Genomic DNA, 27,545 nt, shown 5'->3' on the forward strand with positions numbered 1-27,545 from the left:
GCAGCCAGGGTCCCAATAGCTTTCCTGTGCTGAGCAGGCAGCTGTGGCTGCAGGCTCAGGCTCTCTCTGGGCTAGAAAGCAAGGGAACCAGGAGGAAAAAAGTTAGTGCTTGTCTGTTTCGTGTTGTGGCCTCAAGGTTTCCCATGGCACTTCCCTGCCCTTGCCCTGCACAAGCCCTGAGTGATGGGGTGTGCACAAGCTTCATGCTGGCTCTTGGCGTGCTGGGGCTGCATTTGCTCCCTAAGAATATCCCTGCTGCTGTCCCTGCACCCAGGGGGCTTGGCCTGAGCTGTGAGTGTTGTGTAAACACGGCAGGACGGGGCAGGTTCAGCGGGTGCTTCCTGCCAACCTGCTTCACCCGCAATTAAGCACGAGGGGCAGCCAGGCCAGGCCAGGCCGGTGGCACCAAGGTCCTGCCAGCACAGTGGGCACCAGCACAATGCCAGCCTGGGCTGTGCAGCACTGATGCTACCCACTCACCCCAGCATCCCTGGGGTCCTCAGGCTGTGCCAGGCCATACCGTGCCATCGTCCCTGCTCGCCGCGCTGCCACGGAGCCGTGGGCAGGGTAAGGATGGAGGCTGTAGAGCTGAGGTAAGATCCCCTCTCTGCACAGCTCTCTGCTCTGGTAAACACTCCCAACAGCCCAGCTTAAGCACTTGACAGTGTTTATAAAGCAGCTTGCAGCAAACAGGCTTGGAAGTGCAGAACAACTTGGTGTTTACACAAGCCACTAATTATTTATTTGAAAATGCCGTGGAGGAGCTGTGAGCTGTAACAAGCAGCACATGGGCAGCACTCTGCTCCTGCCCAGCAGCACTCCCTGAGCTGCAGCAGGGAGAAGTTCAAAGCCATGGTGGCAGGAGGACGATGGCCAGTGCTCTGCAGCAGCCGATGGCCTCCACGAGAGCCAAAGCTGCCGTGCGGTGCCCGCTCTGAGGCACATCTTGGCATCCAGGCATGTGCTGCTACACAACCCAGCAGTGCCCAGGTCACAGGTCCCTGCAGCAGCTGCCTCCAGGTGCTGCCAGCCCACTGCTTCTGCTGGGAGCTGCTGTCTCCACTCAAGTGTCCTGCTGCCTCAACCTACAGCTGGGCTGGAGCGGGGAAGCTGCTCTGGCTGGTCGCCTCTCAGCAGCTTCCCCAGCCCATGGTGGGCATGGGAGGGGGCTGGCACTCCAGGAGCCATGCCCATCCTGCAGGCAGCACCCAGGCTGTGGCCAGCCTTCATTCCAGCACCATCCCCTCTGGCCATGTGGGGCATTGGTGATTGTGCTGTGAGTGTGATGTGATTCAAACCATCTTCTGTTTTACTGGACGTCACAGAGTCAATGTTGTCGCCTTTATTCCCACGCAGTGGCAGCTGTTGGTGAGATGAGTTGGACTCTGTAAAGGTCCCTTCCAACCCCTACCATTCTATGATTCTATGTTGCTCTGGCAGCTGCAGAGTGTGGCCCTGCCAGAGCTCTTGGTGCAGCCCAGGGGTTGCCCTGCCAGGCCCTTCCCTGGGAAGCAGCACAGTGCTGCTGGAGTCAGACAGTGCAGCCGTCGGGTCAAGGGCTTGGGCACTGCAGGGCGAGGACAGGGCGTGTGGCAGCTCCAGCAGCTCCACTGTGCTGGGCTTCCCTTTGCTCTTCAAGGAGTTCAAGCAGAGCTTTTGGTTTCTTGCCCAGCCTGTCCCCCTGCCATCGCTGTCTCGCCGCCCTGTCCTGCCACACAACGTTGGGCAACTCACCACCGCTGCTTGGCACTCACGGCCCCGCTCGCTGCTCCACACCGGCATCCCTCTGCCAGCAGCTCCCTGCAAGAGCCACAGAGCCCCTGGGCAGAGCAGCTCCTGACCCTTCCTTCCTTCCCTGCTGCCGGGGGGGAATGGGAGCTGGGAGGTTTGGAAATTCCCTCCGAGCGGGAAGGCGGCATTTCGGGCAGTTGGTGGGACGATCCCACCCTGTCCCCAGACAGCCCTGCCTCTGCTTGGGGACTGCAGGCTCACTTTCTGCTCGGCTCAACTACCAGCCCTAGAGGTGCCCACTTGATGGGAAACATCTTGTGAGCTTGGCAGTGTGCAGAGCCCATCTGCTCCATGAGGAGGGGCGGCCGAGGGGGACTGGCACCATTTGAAACGAGTTGCAGCTATAGCTGTGTGCAGCATCAGCAGATGCAAAGCTGCATGAGCTGTGTCTATGTGCTGACTGTCAGTAAGACAGGCAGGGGCTTTGGGGATGAGGTTGGAGGGGGGTTCACCCCACGCCACCCTGGGTGCTGCTGGCTGCCAGCACCCCCCAGCAGGCTGCTCCCCTAGTCCAGCCCTTGGCAGCAATGGCAGCTCTTGAGTTAATCTGCTCTCCTCTTCCTTTGCAGCTCCTGCAAGTGCACTTGGAAACTGCAAGCAGCTAACACTCGCTGCCAGAGCCCCCAGATGGGACTAGAGCTAAGCCCCTGCACTCCTGACGGGGATGAAGTTAGAGCCATGTTACCTGCTACCTAAGCTCACCCTTGCTGACGCAGTTTGTGGATATGGTCCCGTCCCAGGCTTCGTGCACAGACTCTCAGCTCTGATCCTGCCTGAGACATTTTAGCAGCAGCAAGAGAGATCCCCAGCTGTGGAGTGGGCTCCTCCAACCACCCTGTGACGGAGGGGCTGCAGCGCTGCAGAGTTACTATGCAGCTTGGACTGTTTGTGGTGGTGGTTTTTCTAAGCTCCATGGATCTAACAGGCAGCAGCAAAGTGGTGAAGGGCAAGAGGCAAAGACGAAGTATGTATGAAATGCTTTCCTTCTCTGTTTCTTCTCGTGGTTCTCTACAGTTCATGCAGGTGGTGAAGGTTTTTATGGAGAGCCTGGGGTGCCTCTCTCCCACTATGCAGAGACCCTGTGCACTGGCCCTGCCACAGCCCTGAGCTGCAGGAAATTGCCCAGCACCCCAGCAGCACCAGGCAGGGGGTGAGGAGGGGCAGGGACTGGCTGGGGGCTGCAGCCATGGGATAAGCTGTGCCTGCAGCTGCAGGAGTGCACTCTGCAGAGCAGGATAGGGTCAGCCTCCCCCCTTCCCACAACACCTCAGCTGCCATAGCTCCTGCCCACCTTCACCCACAAAGGCACCCAGCAGGCAGATGGCCCCACATCCCACCTGCACCCTGCCAGCAGCCTTGGATTCCCCATCATTGAGGCTGAAGCCTTGGGTGCCTCATCATTGAGTCCAGCAGCCTTGGGCCCCCCACCATCATCAGGCACCTTCCTGGGAGAAGTCAGCAATAGGGGGAAGGGAAGGGAAGGGAAGGGAAGGGAAGGGAAGGGAAGGGAAGGGAAGGGAAGGGAAGGGAAGGGAAGGGAAGGGAAGGGAAGGGAAGGTGTGAGCACATGCTGTGCCTCACATCCCATAGCCTCCCCAGCACTGCTCCCTCAATGCCCTCCCCATTCCCCCATGGGCACCACGTCCCCACAGAGCCCCCAGCAGGCTCTGCTCCAGGCAGGAGCCACACACAGGCACTTGCTCAGCTGCTGCTGGGCCATGGGGCTGCTGGGCTGTTGGGCCATGGGGCTGCTGGGCCACACTGTGACCTAAAGTGCTTGGGATTTTAATGATCCCTCCAGCCCAGAGGCTCCTGTGCTGCTCCAAGCTGAGGGCTCATGTAGGGCAAGCAGACTGGATCTGGCACAGGCTCAGCCACATGAGTTTGCCCTCATTTATGTAAGCTGGTTTTAGAACTGTTTTACATTAAAACTGTTTTAAATTAGATTGTATGAAAATGATTTGCTATTAAAACTGACTGCTGAGCCCTGTGAGAGCAAGGAAAACTTGATGTCATGGCTAATGCTATAAAGTGCAATTTCCAGCAAGAGCCCAGTTTATACCTTTGCCACAGGCAGAGCTTGGCACTGTGGCCCAGCACTGTGGGAGAGATGGGGACAGATCCCCTGGGGGTCTCTGCATGGGGATCCAGAGCCCAAAATGCCAAGGGGAGATCCCAGCCCAGACTGAGGAAACAGCAGCTGGGCACTGAGAGCCCACAGGGCTGGGGATCCCCTCTGCTTTCTGTTTCATATCCTGAGGTTACAGCAGCCTCTGTGAACTCAAGGATGGGGCTGGGGCAGGCAGCAGGGCAGCTACTGGGGTCTTGGGTCACTATGGGGGGAAAGTTCCCTTACCTTTCAGTCTGGCATGTGAGCACTGTGGTGCTTGGTGCTTGCTTTTGAAGTGCAGTAAATAGAGTATTTAAAAGGAGGCTTTTTTTTTTACAATCCACAGCTTTTCTATAAACAAGGACACTGCTTGCATAATAAACTCATAAAAATAACCTGCATTCTAGCCTGCAAAGAATGCCATTGCTTTCAAAACAAGCAGCATTTTCTATCATAATTAAAAGCAGAGAACTCTCAAGACACGGGATTGAGTATTTGTCTTGGCCTGAAGTACAGAGCTGAGAACACATCTCTGTTTTGGGGGCAGTGAAATCTCCTGCACTGCCAGATACAGTTCACATAAGTGGGGTCAGGGCAAGATGGAGCCTGGGATGCAGCCTGGAAATGCAGCACAGATGATCTCGCTCCACACCATGGCTCTGATCCCCACACACCCTGCAGCCTGCCCATGGCCTGGCAGGGTGGCACTGCCAGCTCCCAGATGGGATGTGGTGGGGAGGCACTGGCACATGTCCCTTGTGGGTGTCTGCCCAGGGCTGGAGGTGGGGAGACAGTGCTGGGACTCCATAGAATTGGTGGTTGCTTTTGGATCCTGCTCCTCTCTGCTGCCACTGTCACATCCCTCGTGTCTGTGCCGAGTGCTGGCATCAGGCAGGGGCTGTAGCCTCTGGTCACAGCAGTGCCAGAAGCCCTGGACCATCCCCCTTGGTCCTTCCTGCTGCTGGGAGCAGCGTTGTGGGGCTGCAGTGGGTGCATGCAGAGCCCAGGCAGCCACTAACCTCAGCTCTCCTTTGCTCTTCCAGTCAGCACCGAGCTGAGTCAGGGCTGTGCCAGAGGCTGTGACCTGTGCTCTGAGTTCAATGGGTGCCTGAGATGTTCCCCCAAGCTCTTCATCCTTCTGGAGAGGAATGATATCCGGCAAATTGGGATTTGCCTACCGTCTTGTCCACTGGGATACTTCGGCCTTCGCAACACAGACATGAACAAGTGCATCAGTGAGTATGGGGGTGAGAGGGAAGGGGGGACAGGTGGGAGGGCAGCAGTGCTCTGTGCTGCTCTGCAAGGGATGGGGCTGCCTCTGGCTTAGGTGAGAGGAGAAGCTGTGGCTGGATCAGAGAGGATAGGGAGACTTTTTTTCCATAGTGTCCAATGACAGGACAAGGGGTAAATGACATCAGCTGGGACACAAAAAGTGCCACTTCAGCAGCTTCTTTGGTGCTGAGGTGAGCCAGCCCACCTCTGCATCCTCTCCAGCACCTCCATGTCCTTCTTGTAGAGAGAGGCCCAAAACTGGACACAGGATTCAAGGTGTGGCCTCAACACATTTGTCCTTTGCTCACATCACACTCCCAGGCTGGGGGTCAAACTGCTCTGCAGACAGAGACCTGGGAGTCCTCATTGACAATAAACTGACCATGAGCCAGCAACGTGGGCAAGAAGCCAATGGCAGCCTGGGGGCAGCAAGAAGAGTGTGGGCAGCAGGTCAAGGGAGGTTCTGCTCCCCATCTACTCTGCCCTGTTGAGGCCTCATCTGGAGTCTTGTGTCCAGTTCTGGGCTCCTCAGCTCCAGAGGGACAGGGAACTGCTGGAGAGAGGCCAGCACAGGGCCACCAAAATAATGAGGGGAATGGAGCATCTTCCTTATGAGCAAAGGCTGTGGGAACTGGGGCTGTTTAGTCTGGAGGAGGCTGAGGGGGGATCTTATTAACATTTACAAATATCTAAAGGCTGGGTGTCAGGAGGTTGGGACAGCACTTTTTTCTGTAGTAGCCAGCAACAGGACAAGGGGTGATGGGATGAAGCTGGAACACAGAAAGTTCCACTTAAACATAAGAACAAACTATGTCACTGTGAGCTGAGGGAGCCCTGGCACAGGCTGCCCAGGGAGGGTGTGGAGTCTCCTTCCTTGGAGGTCTTCAAGACCTCCTGTGTGACCTGATCTAGGTGGGAGCTGCTTCTGCAGGGGGTTGGACTGGATGAGCTCTAAAGGTCCCTTCCAGCCCCCACCAAGCTGTGACTCTGTGATTCTATGAGCCTTTGTTGGTGTTTGTTCTTGTTTTGTTGTGTTTTTTTTTCCCCCCAGAATGCAAAATTGAGAACTGTGAGTCCTGTTTCAGTCGAAACTTTTGCACAAAATGTAAGGAAGGTTGGTATTTGCACAAAGGGAGATGTTACATCACATGCCCTGAAGGCTACTCTGCTGCCAACGGCACCATGGAGTGCAGCAGTCCTGGTAAGCCACGCTCAGGCACCTTCCACTGGCCTTGTTGTGTGTGTCAGGTCCACATCAAATCATGTGTAATGCTGTGGTTTGGTTTAGATGACAAGAACCCCTCAGAGACGATGGCTCATTGTCAACATGTTTAGTAGGGGATGTGCCAAGCCAGGCCCAGCCCTTCAGAGGGTAGAAGCCTCTGGAAAGCAGCCCAGATGGGGAGCAGCACCCCAGCTCTGCTGCTGCTGCCTGTTTGTGAGGTGTGACTGAGTTTGTGCAGCACAGCAAGGAAGGGGAGGCTTGGAAAACTTAGGAAGCTGCTGGGGAAACACCTTCAAGTGTAAAGCAGGGGAGAGGTGCGATGGGTGTGCAAGGGCTCCATGAGCCAGCAGAGAGAAACCAGACTTACTGCTGACCTCTCTCCTTATCTGGCAGCACAATGTGAAATGAGTGAGTGGGGACCCTGGGGGCCCTGCTCCAAGAAGAGGAAGCTCTGTGGCTTCAAGAAGGGCAACGAAGACCGAACAAGGCAGATTCTCCAGGCGCCCTCGGGAGACGTGTCCCTGTGTCCTCCCACCACGGAGGTGCGGCGCTGCACCGTGCAGAAGAGCCAGTGCCCCGAAGGTGAGCGGTCCTGGGACATCCCACCAGCCCTCCCCTGCACTTTGTATTTGTCAGGCACAGGTGGGTGATGCTCAGCATGGTTTGCTGTGTGTCCTGTGGGCTTTCAGCTTCTTCCCTGGCTGGAGAGCAGTGGAAGGAGCAGCCAGGCCTCTGCACTGCGGTGAGCAGAGTTCTCTTCTCCATCACAAGGCTTAGGTCTGTGTTTTTCCTGGGAATTCAGGATGAATGGTGGTCTGGTCATCCTCTTATGGGATGGACAAGGATTGAAGCTGAGTGCAATGTCTTGAGGGAAACTGGTTCCAAGCAGTGATTAAACCCCACAGGGATTCAACAGCCGGGCAGGGGGAGGCAGCTGCAGTGGATCTGTTCCTCTGATGCACCCAGCAGTGTGTGTTAGCCAAGGAGCTCAGTATGCATCCACAGAGATGCAAGTGTGTGTGGGCTTCCCAGCTTAAGGGAGAAAGGGAACTCTAGAGAGAGTCCATGCAGGGCTACCAAGGTGCTGAGGCGATGGAACATGTGTGTGAGGAGGAGAGGCTGCGGGAACTGGGGCTGTTCAGGACAAAGGGTGATGGACATCAGCTGGAACACAAAGAGTCCCACTGAAACACAAAGAGAAAGTCCTTTGGGTCTGAGGTGAGGGAGCCCTGGCCCAGGCTGCCCAGGGAGGGTGTGGAGGCTCCTTCTCAGGAGGTTCCCAACCCCACCTGGACACGTTCCTGTGCCCCCTGAGCCAGAGGAACCTCCTTTAGCAGCGTGTTGGGCTGGAGCAGCTCTGCAGGGCCCTTCCAGCCCCCACCATTCTGGGATTCTATCCTATGAATAGTCCCCACTTCTGCTGAGGACTCAAAATGACAAAGCTAAATCCAGATTTGATCCTTCTTGCATATTTATATTTAGGCAAGAGGTCCCAAGGCAAAGCACAGCCTGGCAGAGGGCGGCTCTTGGGCACCTCTGGGCATGGGGAGGGAGCCAGGCCCTTTGGGCCACCCCTGGCAGCAGTGGGCCAGGCAGCTCTGCCAGAGAGCCTCACAGCACCCTTTGGTTTTCTGCAGGGAAAAGGAAGAAAAAGGAAGAGCAAGGAAAACAAGACAATGGGAATGGGAACAGAAACCAGAAAGACACCAAAGACGCAAAGTCTGGCACCAAGAAGAGGAAAAGCAAACAGAGAGGGGCTGTGGCCCCTGCAACATCCACTAGCCCTGCCCAGTAGCTGCCCCTTTACGTCACCTGATGGCAAGACTTCATTGCTGCTATGTATATGAAAGCTTTATTGAACCAGAGCACTGCTACACAACACGTACACATGTCCAGACAGACAGACATATACTCCCAGACTGACAGAAACCACCTAGCTGGTATTTAAGGAGGCTGCACACACCCCCACCCAGGATGGCAGCAGGATGCTGAGGGGGAGCAGGAGCCCACCTCCCCAGGGGACACTGCAGGGAGGAGACCTGGAGCATGAGTCAGTGAAGGACCCAGACATGAGACTTCATGACCAAAGGCCTCAACTCACCGCCGGGCATGTGGCCCCAGCTCAGCGTGGCTACGGCCAGAGGGATGAGACTGGACCTGCAGAGCTGCTCCCCCCCAACCTGGGACTTGGACTCACACAAAGGCTGTGGCCTCTTTCTCTTCCCCTCACCCCTTTATTTTGTGTTTTAAGCTGTATGACTTTATCATTGCAAATACATGTTAAACGTTTGTGGTAAGAGGTCGGTGCTGTCTGCCCTGCATCTGCTTCAAAGGGTTCTTTCAAATTAAAAAACAAACAAACAACATCCCCCCCCCAAAAAAAATGACAACCAGCTTCCAGAGTGTGTGGTTCATGCCTTGGCCCCTATGGAGGCTGATGTCCCACAGGACAGAGACTCACTTGTGGAAGGGAAACTCACCAAAGCTTTAAGAAAATCCCCCCCAACCATTGCAGCTGTGAATCAGCCACCCTGTGCTCACAGGAGCTCAGCCATGCTCCACAGAGCCCCTGAGGAATTTCCCACTGAAGGATGCAGTTAGGATGCAGCAGATGGAGCAAATGGGAGGTTACAAGAAACATCAGGTTGCTGAGATGTCGTGACTCTGGTCATACAGTCACAGCTGCAGCCTCCATCCTGGGCTAAGGACGTGCTCAGCCATCTGCCTGGGCATGTAGCAGGAGGGGAGGCAGATGGGAGGGCATAGGCACAGGATAGGCTTGGCAGAAAAGAAGATAACTTTTAAGATTGGTAGAAACTCCTGGTCTGCTTGCCACAGACTGGAGTTCCCAGAGATGTGCCCAGAGCAGATCAGCACTGTGCTGCTGAAGCTCCTAGCTCCCCTGCTCAGGCGATGGGCAGGGAAAAGCTCACCCCAAAGCTAAACCTGGCAAACACAACCTCTGCTGCCTTTGCTTTCATACCATCTTCTGTGCTCTGTGGTTTTGGTGGGCAGAGTGAGCCAGTGAGTGCGTGGGGACACTCACGGGACAGCCTCCGGCTCTGCCAGTCACCTGCCCACACAGGCAGCCCTGGGCTCTCCTGCCAAGAGCTGGTGGTTGATGGAGCCCACTAAGGACTCTCCTCTGGCAGAGGAGACATGAACTCACCCTCCTGCCCACCCTCTTTGCTGCTGGTTTGGCTGAGCAGGGAACAGTTGTTTCAGCTCCAGAGCTGTACCAAGCTGTGGGTGTGCTCTGCTGGCAGCCAAAGCTTTCAGCCCATCATCCACTTTGGGTTTAAATAAACAAGAAGCCGTTATATCTTTTAAAGGGGATTCCATTTCAGCACAATGATAAATGACCAGCATACCAAAGAGGTTCTTAAAAGTCATCCTTGGAGTTGTTTATGGATCAGGTTCAGATGATCCCTGAAAGCCTCCCTGGCTCAAAGATCAGATCTCACTTTGTTTTCCAGCCTCAGCCAGCCTGTGAGATGCATTTTGTTTGTGCCGTGGTGTTGCATGTAAGCAGAGCCATTTCTTCCCTTCCACTTTTTAGCAGCCCTAATCCATTCATGCACCTCAGCTTGCTAATTCAGAAATGCCTCCTCCTCCTTCCTGCTGCAGCATCTCAACCCAGCTCCCACCAATGGATTAGAGCAGAAAGAGTGCATGAATCAGGTGTCATACACAGAGGCTCTGTTTACTGCCTGGATCCTCTGCAGAAACACACAGCAAGATCAGCTCAACCGTTTCAAAACTCAACTACATAAACTAAACCAACACAACCTGTTTTATAGGACTCTCTAGAGGCTTTTAGAAACATTGACAGGCTTCTTTTGGTTGTAGCCTTTCCCCTTCTTTCTTCCCTTTTCATAGCAAAATGGGAAGGGAAAGGGAGAAAGGAGAAGGGAAGTTTAACTGCACAGTAAGAAAATCCCAGATGTTGCAGATGGGTGATGTTCAAATTCAATTGAAAGAAAATTGGGAGGGAAATATAAAAAATGAGTCAATTGTCTTTTCATCTTTTAATCAGCTCAAGAACTGTGCTTCTTCCCATTCCCAGAGCTGATTCATTAATGAATTTAGAACCATTTGGCCTTTGAGCAACAGGATTTACACACTGACCTTAACAGTCCAAGGCAGAGATTTCCTCGGATGGGTTGGTAGATCTCAACTCACACGCACAGGAACACTCTCAGCCCAGATAATCAAAGCTTTTGTGGTGTTCTCTCCATGGCATCACTGCAAAATATGCTTCTTTAAACACATTAATGAATAAACAGGTTTGTTGAATGAGCTTTGGCTGCTTTATTCACCAGAAGTGGAGTCAAATCCCAACTCATCATGTCCAGAGAGAGCCTCTCCTAAGCAACTTCTGTCTACCATCCAGAAGTCAAATGCACCTACACAGATCATGGTGTGGAAATGCTGTGGCTGTGACTCCTGCACGTGTTCATGCTCTGTATTTTGACCACCGAGTTGCTGAAAAGAAGCATGTTGACCTGCTTCTGCAGGGGGGTTGGATTAGATGATCTCCAAAGGTCCCTTTCAACCCTACCATTCTGTGATTCTGTGTGTTAAAGAGACAGACAGACAGATCCTGGTCAGAAACTGTGCTCTCTAGAGAACTGCCCTGTATTTGCTGTTGAACAAGCTGGTGTTTAGTCACTAGACAACCTTCTACTCCAGAACTGGGGGATGGTTTCTGGGCAGTTTCCTTAGCTTTTGAGTCATTTGTTTCACCTAATGGGGAACAAAGGGTGAGGAATAACACACTAACAGCTTACAATCATGGGTTTGGAACAGTTCAAATTCTCTTTCTCTTGATTTAGGAGATATAGGAGCTAAACCAGACAAATTTCACCAAGCACAGGTTGGTTGTGTTCGGTTCTTCCTCTCTAATCTAAATCTGTATTTTTCATCAGCTACAGTCCAGCTCAATGTGTGCACACACACTCCTCAAGCAGTAATTCACTGGCTCTCTTCCCCCCATGGAGATGGAGGCAATGTATATACTTTCTTTGTTCATGTTTATATTAAATTGATTCCTGAGAAGAAACCTTAGCTTTGATTAAAGGAAATAGAGTAGGATAGTGAAACAGGTTATCCCTAAGACTATCATTTGGATTACATTGTCTGAGAACACTAAAAGGGCCATCTTATATATATTTACAGGTTTTATTAAGCCAATAGTCTTCACAGAGATGTTAGGCCCAGCACCTTGGGTTTTTTTAACAATCCTCTATTAAAATTGCAGAAATACCAGCTCTATTTCACCAGTCCCCATAAATAAATCACCCCAAAGGCATTTATCCATGTGATAATACATCACACCCAGCTGAATGGCAAGCCATAGTTCGGATGGAGCTGCTTGCCACAACCTCCACAGTTTTTGAAGAGCAGCAGCATCTTAGCAGGAAAAGGAGGAAGAAAAAGCAACAGGATAAGGTAATACATTATTTACAGCATAAGCTAAAGTGCCTGGTTAGAACCTCACCTGCCACTCACCAGTGAAACAGCCCCCAGATCTGACCGAGCGTCAAACCCTGCGACGCGTGAGGCCGGCACGTCTCCTGCAGCACGTGCAGCTTGCCTGAAGTCAGTCTGCATGACCATCAGAATCAAAGCACAACAAGGAAAAACATTCCTGTGTCAGTGCTTTCCCTTGCAGTTTGCTGCTAAACAGTTCCTGTGAGAGAGATCTGCTCAGGGTGGAGCAGAAGGCTCTGTAGGCTGCGCAGGGCTGAGCACGCTGTTGGCTCTGAGGGCTCAACCCCATGTTCTCAAAGCCCTTTTTCAGCCTTTTTGCCTCTTTTTTGGCCTTGATTTCAATTTTCTCCTCCCTCCAGCTTTCCCCTGTCAGTTTTGGTTGCCATTTTGGGACCAGGGCAACGATACCTGGAACTGCTTTGGGTTTTTTTGTTAAGGAGCCATCAAAGCTGGAGCCTTTTCCCAAGGAGCCCTGCCTCCCTCTCTTGTAAGCTATATCCCTCAAAACTCATTCCTAACAAAGTGAGTTGGGAAAACTACTGTGGTGATAAAGCACCTCCAAGTATCTTCTGGCTTGGAATGATTTTAACAGCTAGCAATGAAACCCATGCATGTCCTTGTGCTCTGCAAACTCTCACTGCAACAGGGAGAGTAAGATGGCTGATGTTGCCTTTATCCTGTATAATAAACCAAAGCAGCTCAATACCACACTGAAAAAGTGCTCTGAGTACAAGTCCAGTCTTGTTCTGAAGCCTTGGAAATCTATTCTTCCTTCAGTTAATCGACAAAATCTGTAGATCATGCAAGGAAGACAGTCCCTGCCAAAAATCAAACATCACTAGTTTGTAATAATACAATGGGAATAACCCCTTAGAACATATGCAATTATGGCAATGAGTCATTCCTATGGCATCACATAACCACATGCAGTGGGGTTTTGACAAGGAAGAGGCCACATACAAGCCAAAGTGATTTCATTTCAGCAATGGTCAGGCTTGGTTGTGTCAATGAGACTGAGGCCATTTGGCAGAGCCCACAAGCCTGGCATCCACCACAACCCCCCCCAAACACAGCAGTGGGCAACATCCCACTGTAGCCAGCTTCAAAAGAAGGGGGGGGATAAGTTAAGAATTGAAATGGGAGGCTGCACCATTAGCAAATGAAAAGCTTGTGAGTCATCCAGCATCCAAAGAGTGAGCAGAGTGAAGTATCTGACTGTTATCAGAGTCCCAAGTAAACAACCACAGCCACAGAGATACTGTGAGTTAAACACTGACTGTTAGCCCCAGCAGTGTAATTGGGGTTAGGAGAAACAGAGAGAGAGGAGAGCACAGCTGGAGGGGTGAATTGATTCCAGTTTGAATGCAATGCCTGTATGTTATCAGTATAATCTTTTCTTCTGACAGGAGGGATTGCAGCCCACTCTGATTGGGATGACAGGGCTCACCCTAAGCAAGGCTGGGGAAAGTGGTGCTGAGACCTCTGCTCTGTGAAAGCTTTTGACGTGGGAATTCAACACTTAAGTCTGAGGCATTACCAGGAACAGTTCTCCACGACATCACCTCATGTCTAAAGAGAGCTGTTTCTATTCTTTCACAGAAGGAGATGGCAATACTCTGGCTGCACTCCAAGAGATCTTGCTAACAATAAAGAGACTGTTTTCTTAAGGAAAAGGAAGAAAGAGTGGGGGAGAACAGAGCAAGTATTACTCAACTATTTAGTCTAAAACTCTGAAAATCAAAAGGATCTTCTGACAGATTGATATCAACTCTAATAGAAAACATACTTGTCCTGGGAAAACTCTTCTCCATGAGCCTCGAGTCTGATAGCTTAAACAATTATCTACAATTTGGAATTCATTTCTTATGCCCACATCAATGTGTGTTTTTTTTAAATGCCCAAGGCACAGATAATTCCATTAAGAGAAAGAAACAGAAGTTGCAGCCTCAACCAAAACAGGCTCAACACTCAGGACTGCCATCTTACAGCACCTCTCCCAGGGCTCAGCCCCGAGTTGGACAACAGAGCCTGTGCACATAGAAGCAAAATGCTGAAAAGCATGGCAAGAGCTGAACCTCAGAAGCTCTGTTACTGCTCTGGATTTAGAAGAGGGTTAAGCAGAACCAGGAGGAAATGCAACTAGCTATGAATGCTGCTAAGGAGCCTTTAGAAACGATGGGCCAGAGCTTTGTTTGGGGGGCTGAGCAGTTTGGCCCCGACTCAATCTCTGGGCTAAATTAACACCATTTCGGTGGAGCTTTGTTAATTCCCCCCTAGGTGAGGATCTTTGTTAATTCCCCCCTAGGCGAGCATCTTTGTTAATTCCCCCCTAGGTGAGGATCTTTGTTGATTCCCCCCTAGGTGAGCATCTTTCCAGCTCCTGTTCAAGTCTGGCAGCACCACCAATGGAAGCTGAAGCCTTTGGACTGAACTCGATGGAAGTCACAGCGCTACCCACTCCATTCTTTACACTCATATGAAGCCGCCAGCGTTACAATTCGTCATTTCGAAAAGCCGTTGCCCGGCAGCTCGGGAAAAGCTGCCCCGTGTGCCCATGACCGTCCCCGCAGCGCGGCCCTGCCGCCTGGAAAGCGCCGCGGCCCGGCCCGGCCCCGCCGCCCGCACGCATTCATCTGCAGATGGAAACCGGCCCCGTGCCAAGCGCCCCAAATGATTCTCATTATGCTTCTGCGAACAAACAACATCGCGCAGACAATGGGCGCTGCTGTGCCAGCGCCGGCCTTTATTGCAGCCTTGGAACCGGCCTGCGGGCCCGGCGCTGGGAGGCACCGGCCGGGCAGCGGGGCCCGAGCGAGGCTCAGCCGTGGTGCATCACTGCGGGCCGTGCTCCGGGACGGGGCTCCCCGGGAACGGCGGCGGCAGGGCCGGGGTCGGGGCTGGGGTCGGGGTGGGGGGCACCGGGCGGGTCATGGCGGGCGGGCGGGCGGGCGCTAGGACCCGGGGCGGCGTTGCCGTGGCGACGGGGGCGGGGCGCTGCGCGCTGTTGCCGAGGCAGCCGGACGATGGCGTTAGCGGAAGTGCGTCATGACGCTGGCCCAACCCGGCGTCTCACGCCGGAAGTCCTGGTGTGGCAGCTTCCTGTGTGCGGGGTCGCGTGTGGCGGGGCCGTGTTTGGGTCCCGCTCCCGCTCCCTCGGTCCCGCTCCCTCGGTCCCGGCCGCTCCCGTCCCGCTCGCCACCATGGTGAAGCCACGCTACAAAGGCCGCAGCACCATCAACCCCTCCCGCGCCAGCACCAACCCCGGTACGTGTGGAGCCCGCGGGCCGCGCTGCGCCGGGCCGGGCCGGGCCCGTCTGACGTTGTCTTGTCTCCGCAGATCGTGTCGGGGGCGCGGGAGGAAACAACATGCGGGACCGAGCCACCATCCGCCGGCTCAACATGTACCGGCAGAAGGAGCGGAGGTGAGCGCGGCGGGACCGCGCCTGGCCGTGCCGCCGGTACCGGGGCGCAGGCGGCGGCACTCGGCGGCGTTTCTCGCGGGCCGGGCCGGGGTGACGCCAGGCAGCGACCTGCTGACTGCGGTGTTAGTTACGGTGTCAGTTTCGCTGCCGAGACGGGCTCTGCAGCGCCGAGAGCGCTTTTGCTGGTGCCGGGCAGCAGCGGGGCCGCCGGTGCCAGCGCGGTGGGCTGAAGAGGGCGGCTGTCCCCGCCGGGACGGCAGAGCCCCGTGTGCTGGCACCTCCTTCGTGGAGGAGCCTCATCCTGAGCTGCAGTGATGTGCATCAGGGAGTGCAGCCGACACACACATGAGCTCATTGGAATGTCACCAACCCAAAACCACCCCCAGTTCCTTCGTTTCCCTCGACAGCACGAATCAAAAGCTCACTTCAAAATGTCTGAAGAGCCTGACTTCCCTGTGGCTCCTTCACCAAGAGACACCCCTTTGCTCTGCTTGAGGCTCAGCAGAGCAGCTTCCCCCTTGTAAACACATCTGTGTCCTGCTGGGGGTGCCTCAGGGGTTTCTCAGAGCCATGGTTCACATTAGCAGTTCTGTGTTGTTTTACCAGCCTTCACTTTGTTTTGAGAGCAGACAGGGGGAATATGTTATCTTTAAAAACAACTACATTTAAGCCAAGACTCAGCCTGGAAATGATCTTACAGTGAGTGTTCTGCACCAGCTGGTGGGTAGAGCTGATTAAAAGGTCCTCATGAGGCTTTGGTGCCTTTTGCACCCCACTAAGCCATTGCTGGTCTGACATAACCAACCTTCATCAAGAGTCTGGTCAAGCAGGAGTGAGACTTAGGAGTGTTCACTGGCTGGCATCGCTGCTTCTCTTCTTGTGTTTAACTTGTTGAGCCTTTACAGGCAGGATCATGTTTGTTAATCATCTCAGGGCCAGCAGTTCTAGATGAAGGGTCTCTCTGGATGTTGTGGATGTATTTCTTGTCTAGTGAAGGGAAGTGCTCAAGGGATGTGTGCTGCCTGGATGTATTTACATGTCTTCTCATTTGTCACTTAGAAACAAACATGGGAAAGTGATTAAACCTCTGCAGTATCAGTCAACAGTGGCCCCAGGCACAGTTGCAAGAGTGGAACCAAATATCAAATGGTTTGGTGAGTTGGGTTTTGCTTTTTAAATTCTTAATCTCAGCAAACTTGAAAACCCCTCAACTTGGTGTGTTTGGAGGGTGGTTTCTTCAGAATTGTGCTCTGTGTGAGGCAGATACTGAAAATGCAGGTGAAGGACCCTCACTGAACACAAGGATTTGGGCTCACACTTTGTACCTGGACTTTGCTTTCCATGTGCTCCTCTGAAGTCTGGTTGTTCATACAATCATTCCTTTTGGAAAAGCCCTTGAAGCTGCTGCAGTCCCAGCCCTGCCCTCATCCTGCCCAGCCCAGCACTGACCCACAGCCCTCAGCACCTCAGCTCCAGGGCTTTGGGATCCCTCCAGGGCTGGGCACTCCCCCAGCTCCCTGGGCAGCCTGGCACAGGGGCTGACACCCCTCTCAGGGAAACAGTTCTGCCTCAGCTCCAACCTCAAGCTCCCCTGGGGCAACTTGAGCCCATTTCCTCTTGTCCTGTCATTCATTACTGGGGAGAAGAGACCAACTTTTGCCTCACTGCAGCCTCCTGTCAGGGAGTATCAAGAGAGTGCTCCTATCTCCCCTCAGCCTCCTCCTCCTTTCTGTCTCCCTTGCTCATTTTCTGGGCTTTGCACATGTGTATGTTATCACCTCTGTGTGTTAAGTGCCCTAGGGATACAGTACAATAAATGTCTGCAACTGGTGGGAAAGGGGTTGGTTTATTTGTGCTAATTTGGGGGTGTCCTGGAGTAAAATGCTCTGGGTTTTATCATCTGTCTCTGATTCCAAATGCTTTCTCAGTGTACCCAGTGTCTTTGAAAGAGCTGAGGGTGCAGTGTTTGCTTTTGCACACAGGAAACACTCGTGTCATCAAGCAGTCATCCCTACAGAAATTTCAAGAGGAGATGGAGAATGTCATGAAGGATCCCTACAGAGTGGTCATGAAGCAAAGGAAGTTGCCAATGTCCCTGTTCTACGATCGGATTAAACCACACGTGGGTGTTGTGGGGCACTGGGGCACAGAGGGGCTGTGGCCATTGCTGAGCTGTGGGTGATGGTGCTCTCCCTGGTCAGGCTGGTGAAACTGGGAGAGGCTGTTAGAGCAGATGACTTGGGGAAGAATGTTTTGGAGAGCCTGTCGGTGTGGATGTCAAATGTCAAAGCAAAGAAACAGTGTTTCACTTCCCTGTTGTTTGTGAGGAGATGTGTTATGGATCTGAAATTCCCACTTCCTGATGGGAAGCTTACCCCAAACCCTCCTGGCTCTGTGTCCCAGCTCAGAGTGGCTGTAGCAGCTTCCCACTTGATGTTCTAATGCTTACCCCAAACCCTCCTGGCTCTGTGTCCCAGCTCAGAGTGGCTGTAGCAGCTTCCCACTTGATGTTCTAATGCTTACCCCAAACCCTCCTGGCTCTGTGTCCCAGCTCAGAGTGGCTGTAGCAGCTTCCCACTTGATGTTCTAATGCTTACCCCAAACCCTCCTGGCTTAGTGTCCTAGCTCAAGGTAGCTGTAGCAGCTTCCCACCTCATGTTTTAATGCTTCTAGTAGCTCAAGTGACAGAGGGGCCTTTTCTGAGGATGCTTCCCACTGCAGACATTCTCACATGGTGAATTTGAACTCAAGTCTCTGCTTTTAACCTTGAGGCAGAAATTGTTGCACATGCAGTCTTCATTTCTAGAACATCAAGTTTTAGTTATTACCAAGTTTCTCTTGTGACATCTGAACTATTCCTTTAGGCTCCTGCTAGCTGGGTTTTGGGTTTTTTTCAGATGGAAGCTTTCCAGCTTTGTGTCAGAGAAACGTTACCTAAATGAAAGGAAAAAGTTAGAAGGACCATAAATGTGCATTACAAAACCAAATTACTTCTCTCAGCAATGAGCTGGATGTGCTGTTCCAAGAAAACTTGGCATTCATTACAGGCTTTTAAAGTTTACAGTTTTGATTGTAATTATCCCTGACAAAAATCTGTGAACTTGGCAAGATTTGGGCACTTGTTAGAAAAATAAGAAATGATCAAAGATAGCAGCTAAATCTTCATCATTGCAGCTTTAACTGCATTTGACATCACTTCTGGGGAAAGAACTGAAGCATAGTGCTTTGGCAAGTGCAGTGTGTTTTGTTGCTTATTAAAGTATCCACTCTTATGTTTTTCAAAGAGTAATCTGGAAAACTCAAACAGTGTTAGGAAAATGCCTGCAACTCTTGTCACAGGTTGCAGTTGTGGTACTCTAGGTGGTCCTGCTCTGGCAGGGGGATTGGACTAGATGACCTTTCAAGGCCCCTTCCAACCCTTGAGATTGTGATTCTGTGTTGAACTGAGGTCTTGTTCACTGTGTGTCACGAGGGACTGAAAGGAAACGGTGTTTGGGGGGATTTTTGCACCAACCTGTTTTTCCTTAGACCTCCAGGGTTCACATTCTTGACACTGAAACATTTGAAACAACATTTGGCCCCAAATCCCAGAGGAAAAGACCAAATCTTTCTGCAAGTGATGTGCAGTCTCTGGTGGAGAATGCTGAAGCCTCATCAGGGTCTTACGATCAGAGCAAGGATCGAGACCTGGTGACAGAAGACACTGGTGTAAGGTAAATAGAAAGGGGAAATCATTAAAGTCCTATCTAGTGCCTCCATCAGTGCTGTTCCTGTCTGGGGAGTAAGGGAAGGGAAATCAACTGAATTGTGGGGATTTTTTGAGTCCTTTTTTTCCCCCAAACTGTTGCTTTCATGACACTCTCCTGTCTGTATTCATAATTAGTTTTCTGTTGCGTGTCAGAGCCACTCATGTTTTGGGTTCCATGAGTAGCTGCCCAGTGGGCAGACAGGAATCTCTGAGTGCATGTTTGTAACATCTTTCTGTCAGATGGATAGATAGAAAGTGGAGGATGGGAAGGGAGGCTAAATCCCAGCTGTCTGTTACTTGGGCCTCATCTCTTTTATCTGTAAATGGCTTTAGAGAAGACAACACTGTAACTGAGATATTGTGGCTGCTGATATGTCTCTGCTAATCCACTTCCAGGGATGAGGCACAAGAAGAAATATATAAGAAAGGACAGTCCAAAAGAATCTGGGGTGAGCTCTACAAGGTAAGCAGTGCTTAGAATTTGCAGCAGAGTCGTGTCTGTTACCTTTGCAGCCCTTACAGAGTCAGGTGCTTCAGCACAGTGTTGGAAATCCTGCACAGTGACAGTCAGAACAACTCTGGAAACCATTTATTGCTCTTTGCTACAACTGAATTTGCTGTAAAGTTCCTTAGAAACATTGAGACAGTGATTTCTTCATATAGAGGGTGTCTTGAGTTTGTCATTCCCTTGCCTGCTTTCCTGACAGCCTGGTTGGATTGACTTGTAGCCATCCAACCCTCTCTTGGTACTGATACATGAACATGAACAGAAAAAGGCAGCTGTGGAAGAGAGCAGACATTAATTTTCAAATCCCTTGCCTGAGTGAGCTCAGTTCCTGAGCTCTTGTCCCACTGGAACAAACATCCTTAGACTGTGATCTAAAATGGACTGGCAGAGTGAAACTATTGGCTTCTCTTCCTGGGGCTTCACCACAAATAAACCATTCCCATGCCCTGAAGTTTCTTTAGGCTAAACACATCTGGCATATTGATAGGGTTGTCTTTGGAGGGTTCTTACCCTCAGGTCCCTGAGAGCCACCTTGACTGCTAGAGAAATGGAGACTGGGAAAGAATTTCAGCAGCTTGGGTGCCCTCAGTGACTGGTAGGTGTGAAATTGCCTGACTTTTTGCTCTGAATTTCTGTGTGTGGCTTAAAACCTTTTCATTTAGATCTAAAAGCACTGGGAAGGATAGAGCAAAACAGATTTCAGTAAGGCACTGCCAAAAATGCAGGAAATAGCTGTGAAACAAATTCACTTGGCTTGAAGCAAGTCATAAAATGGCAGCTCCCTGCTGTAGATGCTTAGTGGACTAACAGCAGGTTCCTACTTGGTTGTGTGTTTCATATTGATCCAGAAAACATACTTCATACCCTGATCCTTAATGAAGTGGCAGAACTGAATTGCTGCAGAATGGATGGTGAACATTGTTTTTGTCTCCTGAAGCAATTAATTTCTCTGTTTGGGTGCAGTCTTTTCTTTCCCAAGTGCTGCAGACATCTTCCTGGTGCCTAAGGACAGGTTAAAAACGGTATTCAGCTATCCAGCCTGAATTTGGGAAGGAGTTAAGTGAAGAGAGAGCAGAGAGTGGGTGGATCACAGTTGTTTGTGAAGGATCCAAGGGTTTTAAAGGAATGGTGTAGTGTGGGAAATGAACAGGTCTTATTTTGCAGGTACAGATGCCTCTTTATGTCAAACTCTTCTCTGTGGTTGTTTTTTTCAGGTGATAGACTCATCAGATGTGGTTGTTCAAGTCCTTGATGCCAGGGATCCCATGGGTACTCGCTCCCCTCATGTGGAATCTTACCTTAAAAAGGAGAAACACTGGAAACATCTCATTTTTGTCCTGAACAAATGTGATCTTGTTCCTACCTGGGCCACTGTAAGCACAGTCCTGCCTGTTATTTTACTCCCTGGACCTTCTTTGTTCCTTTTGTCGCCTCTTGCTTTAATTCTGATGCCAGTCCTCATGCTGGTCTCAAAGCTATAATGTTAACTGGGTCAATGGGAACTCTTTGCTTGCCTGCTATAAAAGTAACAATTACCATGTAAATCTGTCCAAGTTTGGCTGAGTTGAGCAACATTCACCAGCCACAAATTCTCTACTTCCTCTGTCTGGATTTAACAGTTCAGCTGATGTCTCCAGAGTATGCTAAATGTTAGTCTGCCTAAGATCCATATCCACCACAGCTGGTTTGCTTTATGTTGTTAAACTAATTAGTTTTAGCCAGCAGTGAAGGCGTTTTTGGGAAACTGTCTCTTATAAAAACAACACTCAGGCTTTTGAGCTGCTGGGTTGGTTGAAATGTTTCAAAGGTCCTTACATAGCAATTCTCTTTGTTGCATTTGTGATGACCCAAGTGAAGGTGCTGTGTGCTGCTGCTCCTGAGCAGGTTGTTTCCTCCCCTCTACAGCACAGGCTCTCTAACCAAGTCACCTTTTCCTCTCCAGAAACGCTGGGTTGCTGTCCTTTCCCAGGAGTATCCAACTCTTGCTTTTCATGCCAGCCTCACAAACCCTTTTGGCAAAGGTGCTTTCATACAGCTCTTAAGGCAGTTTGGAAAGGTACAGAACAATGTGGGAGGTTTGGATTGTTGTTGGGTGGGTGTGGGGTGTTCAGTGTGGAGTGTTCTGTTAACACTTGGGTTCAGTATACTTTCCAATGGCTGCTCTGTCAGCAAACAACTCCCATCCATAAAGCTCCCTTCTTTGGACACAAAATGGAAAAGATTCCTTTAAGCATGTTGAAAGTGTTTGTTCAGCTGAGCAGATCCAAGGAAGAGAGGGTTTGAGCATCAGTCTCTCAGCCCTAAGAGTCTCCCATTGACACTCCTAGGTCTCATGTGAATGTGTAGGATAAAGGAGTGTGTTTCACAGCTGTTTGTCCTGCACTGTGCATGTCCTGCTAAGGTTATCCTCTCTTTAAATGTCTTTATTCTTCTAAAAGAGGCACCCTGTGTGGCCTTTTACATTAGTTCCTGTCTCTTCAAACCACATCTGCGTTCTGCCCCCAGCTACTGTTTGTATTTGCTTGGTTTCTCAGCCCAAGCACTTTCTACATAAGGCATTCACAAGTAATCTTAGAGCACCAAGAAATGCAAGGGGTTCACATCATCCTTTTGAAGCAGCAAATGCTTTCTTCAATAGTTGGGGTTCTTGGACAACAAGTTGGCTTCCCCCATATACATTTCTCCTGAAGGAAAACAGCTAGTCCCATGTGTTTTGACCTGGTGCTGTGGAGTCCCCTTTGCTTTCCAACAGAGCAGTAGCTGCTCAGATGTTTAGAGCTGTAGTAGTGATTCTGTCTTTCTCCATGAGGTATTAAAAAGATGGGCTATTTCTTGACAGTTACACTCTGACAAGAAACAGATCAGTGTGGGTTTCATCGGTTATCCCAACGTTGGCAAAAGCTCAGTCATCAACACCTTACGGTCTAAGAAGGTCTGCAATGTGGCACCTATTGCAGGGGAAACAAAGGTAGGAAGACATCCCTACATTAAAGATAAAAGTCAATTATGGAAGAGCATTGTCCAAGGCAGAATTCATGTCAGATTGTCTCAATGACATTTTCAGGTCTAGCAATCGAGCTGTACAGGCTGTGACACTCTGAGTCAGAGGGAGGAGTGGCTGATCAACAGTCTGTTGCTCTGAAGCACTGCTACTGGGAGCATTCCTGAGTTCCAGCTCTACTTGTGCTGTAGTTCAGTGTCTGTGCTCTCCTAAATTAAATGACTGGGTATATTTGTGCCCTCAGGCTCGGTCAGTGCTGGTTTTCTTACTCTGTTGTGATGGTAAACAAGAAGGCCAAGTCACAGAAGTCTCCTTTGCTAGCCTCTTCCTTTTACACTAAGGATCATGAAAGAGGAAAACCTACAATATTGGAGCCTGTCCTGAGTGTAATTTCCTCACTTGGGTCCTGTGAGTAGTTTGATACAAAGCCATAGGGATAGCAGTGGCTGATCCAGGAGGAGAAAGGTACAACTGTTCTTGGCCAGGAAACCAAAATACCAACTTCTATTCTGGTTTTGTATGTTAATACCAAGTTCCTCACAGGGCTTCTGTGTATTAGAACTGTGCATTGAAAAGCAGAACCATGAGGGCTGTGAGGAAGGAGATGACAGGGAGAACTGCTGATCTCTTACAGGTCTGGCAATACATCACCCTGATGCGACGGATCTTCCTCATCGACTGCCCAGGGGTGGTTTATCCATCTGGAGACTCAGAAACAGACATTGTGCTGAAGGGAGTGGTATGTGTCTGCACTACATGCTGGATCATCTTTGCAGGGTTTAAAGAAAGGAATGCAGACTTTCCAAAAGGTTACTATTCCACCATTTGTTTTCAGGTTCAAGTTGAAAAGATTAAGAGTCCAGAAGATCATATTAGTGCTGTGCTGGAAAGAGCCAAACCAGAGTACATCAGAAAGACATACAAAATTGATTCCTGGCAGGATACAGAGGACTTCCTGGAGAAACTTGCTGCTAGGACTGGAAAACTGTTAAAGGTGAGACAACTTTCTGTATTTGCAGGCTGGAAGAGCACGTGGCCTGTTACTGGGCTGGTGAAATTGAATGTGTCTGTTGCTGACAGGTGGTAGAGGGCTGGTGTAGCCTGCAAATGTGGAGTAAATTGTTACTGGTTCTTTCAGGGTGGTGAGCCTGACTTGCAGACTGTGAGCAAGATGGTTCTCAATGACTGGCAGAGGGGCAGAATTCCATTCTTTGTGAAGCCACCCAATGCAGAAGCAGGTCCTCAGGTGAGAATGTGGTGCTTGTGCCTCTTGTCCCATATCATTCCATTTTCCTAGTTGTACTCGCTGTTGCTTTTCCCAGAGTGCCATGTCATTCAGGCTGTGCATGTCTGCCCAAGTCAGGTGATTCAGGTTGAATTTGGTGAGGAGCAGGTAGCCAATGCCCTTTATAGAGGTGTCTGAGCCATTTTACAGTCAGGGCTGCAGAAATGTCATTAATTATCACATCATTAGCCTGTCATCTTAGGTTTTTTCCAAAGAGATAAGATGGAAGTTGCTCTCAGAGATGATCTTTCAAACTCTGGATAATATATGTGTTATACTCTTTCTTGTAGCCTCCTGCACAGGAAGTAGCTCTGACATCAAGCCAAGATAATAATGAGGAACAAACCTCTGAGTTGGGAGCATCAAGTGTGGAACCAGCAGAAGAGAATAATAATACAGCCAGTGAAATGAAACAACTCATGTCCCACGTCAGGCAGAACTTTGGGAGGATTAATGTGGCACCTCAGTTCTCAGAAGAAGATCTGGTGCCTGTAGATGTGCCAGACTTTGATGAAACAGACAGTGATTCTTGTGGAGAGGAGGAGCAGGAAGCTGAGAAAGAGGAAAATGAGCCACATCAGGATTCAGTGGAGGAGGAAGCACCGTTGGCTGTACCCAGTGCCAGGGAGAGCTCAAAGGCTGTTCTTAAGGCTTTGGAGGACAAGATTGCAAAGTACAAAAAATTTCTGGATAAGGCCAAAGCCAAGAGATTCTCAGCCATAAGGTATCTGAATCTGCTCAGGGACTCAAATGTTTTGCTGGGAGGGGAAAGGGTAAATGCAATTCTGCTGTAGTTTCACTCCATTCATAACTTGTGTGGTTCCTTTGTGGTGCCACAGACAAGTTGTCACAGCTGATCTACTGTAGCCATAAGGAGTTGAGCTTTGGCTATGCAGCAGTTTAGTTTGGAGAGATTATTCCAAGTCTTTTTTTACCAGCATAAATAAAAATGTTCTCACTTAGCCTCTTCAGCTGTGGATTAGAAATGTATTGCCCTTGGGGTAGCAGTATTACATCCTTGGATGCTGAGTTCTTTCTTGAGCAATACCACAGCTAATGTCCTACCTGGGTATGGCAGCTGGGTCTCTGTCCTAGCTCATGCAGCAGGCCCAGTCTTAGCAAAGCTCACACACCATGAGAGGACTAAGATTTCCAAGTGAAATGTTGTATTTTGTCCTTTTCTGCAGCACACAAGCCCAGAAACTCCAGAGACAAGATTACAGTGGTTTGCTTTTTTAGCTGCAGAGGCTGGGGCTTTGTTGCTTGACAGGTTACTGAGATCTGCTGGAGACTGGTCACTTCTTGGAGATGGTTACACTTTGTGTAAAGACATTCTTTTATTGCTTACTTCATCTTTTGTAGAATCCCTAAGCAACTGAGTGAAAAAGTGTTTGCAAAATCCATGCAGAAGGCTGAAGAACCCAAAGAAACTGAAGAGAGAGGTAAACCAAGAATAGTTGATGTTCTTAATCTGTGTTTGGAAATCCTATAAGCAAGAGAAGAGAGAGAGTTTAGGGCAGAACCATTCATCAGCTCATGGCTGTAAGTGGTTTTTTCCTTAGAAGCTACTTAAATCTTTCCACAGGTAGCCTAAGGGCTGCCTGATGACCTTGCTGTAGCCCTTCTCATAAGACAGGTCCCTCTACTAGTGAGAGAGGGTGAAGACCAATGTTGCATTTTCAAAAGAATGGTGCTTCCAGGCATGTTGTAGTCAGAGAACTTCAGCTCCACATGGCATAGAGCACAGAAGGGAGTGGAAGGGATTTATAACAGTATAAAAAGCACAGAGATACTTGAAGCTCTAGACTTTCCTGTGGTGTTTTAAGAGTCTGTGGCTTCAATTTCCATAGTAAGTTTGATTAAAGGTAAAATTGTGTGGGAGAAGCCTATTCTGGCAAGGCTTTGGAACTCTTCTGGACTTGCATGGGGCTGGAAGCAATTGGCTTCTCAAGAGCAAGTGATTCTCTGATAAGGAACATGGATGTTATTTTGATAGAAGCTGTTAAAACATGACCAAAGGAATGCTGTGCTGAAGTGGATGGGATGCTGCCCCCAGGCCTAAGTTCTACAAGCAGATGGGTGCTTTGGAAGGTGCCTGAGTGTGTGATCTCTTCTGTTTGCAGGCAGCACAGAGAAGAAAAGAAAAAGGAAAGCAGAAAAGGATGATGATGATGATGAGCAGCCTTGCAAGAAACTTACATCCAAAGAGGTAAGTGTGGTTTCTTGTGGTACAACAGCTGAACAGGCTGGAGAGCTGGCTTTATTTATACACAGGTTGCCTGTTTTTACTTAAGAGCTTTGAGACTGGGCACTAGTAGGAGGGAGAGTGTGCAGGGACTGTGGCTGAAGTAGGGTGGGTGTGAACACTGGGTGACTTGCTGCTATGTGAGATGTGACAATAGTGTGTTCCAGCTGAGCAGGGACCTGTAAAACAGCCCAGCAGGTACCCACAACAGAGAGAGTGGTGAAGGGGAGAATCCTGTTGTGCTCCCAGTGTCAGTTTGCTGGCTGGTGCTAGTAAGAGAGCAGGGATCTAAGTGCTGGGAGATGGGAGAATTTGGGACTGCATGAGCAGCAGTATTCTGCCTTCAAAGAGAGCTGCTGCTTCCATTTTCTGTTTGTGTTAGTCAAGTCTAAACAATTCTTCTCAAATAACTGAAATACCAAGTGAAACATCCTGTCTGTAGCACTTGGAAAGTCACTTGTAAGCAGATGGGTGCAGTGGGGACTGGTGGGAGCGTTGCTGTGGACTGTTAGGTTGTCAGGAGCAGTGGAACACTGAGGTTATGAATGTTCCATCACATCTTGGGTTTAAAAACCTCTTGTGTGACTCTGCACATCAGGTTGCCTCTTGTATCTTGTTTACTGCTTTTGTAAAGGTGAAAGCAGATCTTCCTTTGTAACACTTGATGAGCGTTGGGTGGGTGAATTCCATAGACATGTCTCTATATTCACACCAGTAGTGCTGAGAATCCCTGATTTGGATAAAGGCACAAAGGGAACAACATTTGAAAGAATGCAAACAAGTTCAGGCTATGGCTAGTGGCTGCTAATGTGTGTGTGTGTGTGTGTTTGCAGAGAAGACGAGCTGAGAGGCAGCAGCGCTCCAAGAAAGTCGGAGTCCGGTATTATGAAACTCACAACGTGAAAAATAAGAATAAGAACAAGAAAAACCCTGGCTTGGAGGGACAAAGATCAAAGCACAACAAGTACAAACATAAGCAATAAGTGCTTATTCTATTAAATTTTACATAAAACAGCTCTAGTATGCAGTGGCTTCTCCTTTTAATATAAAACTTGCAGTTGCCGGTCCAAGCCCGGTTTGATTTGTCTGTCTCGTTCCCAGGAGTAGCATCTCACTCTTTGTTTCTGCATCATCTGAAAGTTCTTTATGCAGTTGGAGCTCATGGTATTTCCACATCACCAGCTAAGGCCAGTAAACACTGCCTTGGCAAAGCATGTGCTGAAGTGTTACTCGGTGCTGGTGGGTGGTTTTGTTCTGGAGAAGAGCTTTGTGGTGCTATTTCATATGGCCACAGTGAGTTATCTTTGCTGTGTCAGAGTGCTGTGTATGACCAGCTAGTTACACCTCAAGTGAAGATTTCATGAGGGTGAGGGAGCCCTGGCCCAGGCTGCCCAGGGAGGGTGTGGAGGCTTCTTCTCAAGAGGGCTTCAGAACCCACCTGGACA

The 27,545-nt window shown here is 50.1% G+C and overlaps 2 protein-coding genes across 5 annotated transcripts; both read left to right on the forward strand.

Moving 5' to 3' along the window:
• Positions 1-2,661: 2,661 nt before the first annotated feature.
• On the forward strand, positions 2,662-8,502 carry RSPO1 (R-spondin 1). 3 transcript variants are annotated; one of them, XM_062014500.1, is made up of 5 exons: positions 2,662-2,755; positions 4,945-5,136; positions 6,225-6,374; positions 6,792-6,987; positions 8,043-8,502. In XM_062014500.1, exons 1-5 carry the CDS (start codon positions 2,662-2,664, stop codon positions 8,191-8,193), a joined length of 783 nt encoding a protein of 260 aa, XP_061870484.1. In that variant the 3' UTR covers positions 8,194-8,502. The 3 variants fall into 3 exon arrangements, with proteins under 3 accessions (XP_061870484.1, XP_061870483.1, XP_061870485.1); XM_062014499.1 differs by having other exon boundaries at positions 6,792-6,980; positions 8,036-8,502; XM_062014501.1 differs by lacking the exon at positions 6,792-6,987 and having other exon boundaries at positions 8,036-8,502.
• A 6,462-nt stretch (positions 8,503-14,964) lies between these two features.
• Positions 14,965-27,116, forward strand: GNL2 (G protein nucleolar 2). 2 transcript variants are annotated; one of them, XM_062014495.1, is made up of 16 exons: positions 14,965-15,155; positions 15,229-15,313; positions 16,373-16,467; positions 17,296-17,435; positions 18,842-19,026; positions 19,458-19,524; positions 20,784-20,942; positions 21,512-21,625; positions 22,409-22,537; positions 23,205-23,309; positions 23,406-23,564; positions 23,709-23,816; positions 24,146-24,579; positions 25,218-25,297; positions 25,979-26,064; positions 26,934-27,116. In XM_062014495.1, the coding sequence occupies exons 1-16, from the start codon at positions 15,092-15,094 to the stop codon at positions 27,081-27,083; spliced, it is 2,160 nt and encodes a 719-aa protein (XP_061870479.1). In that variant the 5' UTR covers positions 14,965-15,091; the 3' UTR covers positions 27,084-27,116. The 2 variants fall into 2 exon arrangements, with proteins under 2 accessions (XP_061870479.1, XP_061870480.1); XM_062014496.1 differs by lacking the exons at positions 21,512-21,625; positions 22,409-22,537.
• Positions 27,117-27,545: the final 429 nt, after the last annotated feature.

This window comes from Colius striatus, chromosome 24 (assembly GCF_028858725.1).
Source record: "Colius striatus isolate bColStr4 chromosome 24, bColStr4.1.hap1, whole genome shotgun sequence".
NCBI classification, from domain to species: Eukaryota; Metazoa; Chordata; class Aves; order Coliiformes; family Coliidae; genus Colius; species Colius striatus.

What these genes read in the sequence shown, in the direction of transcription:
- RSPO1 (XM_062014500.1), top strand. Translation starts at nt 2,662, where the DNA reads ATGCAGCTTGGACTGTTTGTGGTGGTGGTTTTTCTAAGCTCCATGGAT. An exon ending in AGACATGAACAAGTGCATCA is followed by an intron (nt 5,137 to 6,224) that starts GTGAGTATGGGG and finishes TTTTCCCCCCAG; the next exon opens with AATGCAAAATTGAGAACTGT. An exon ending in CAGTGCCCCGAAGGTGAGCG is followed by an intron (nt 6,988 to 8,042) that starts GTCCTGGGACAT and finishes TGCAGGGAAAAG; the next exon opens with GAAGAAAAAGGAAGAGCAAG.
- GNL2 (XM_062014495.1), top strand. Translation starts at nt 15,092, where the DNA reads ATGGTGAAGCCACGCTACAAAGGCCGCAGCACCATCAACCCCTCCCGC. An exon ending in ACAGAAGACACTGGTGTAAG is followed by an intron (nt 19,027 to 19,457) that starts GTAAATAGAAAG and finishes ATCCACTTCCAG; the next exon opens with GGATGAGGCACAAGAAGAAA. An exon ending in AAGAGATTCTCAGCCATAAG is followed by an intron (nt 24,580 to 25,217) that starts GTATCTGAATCT and finishes CATCTTTTGTAG; the next exon opens with AATCCCTAAGCAACTGAGTG.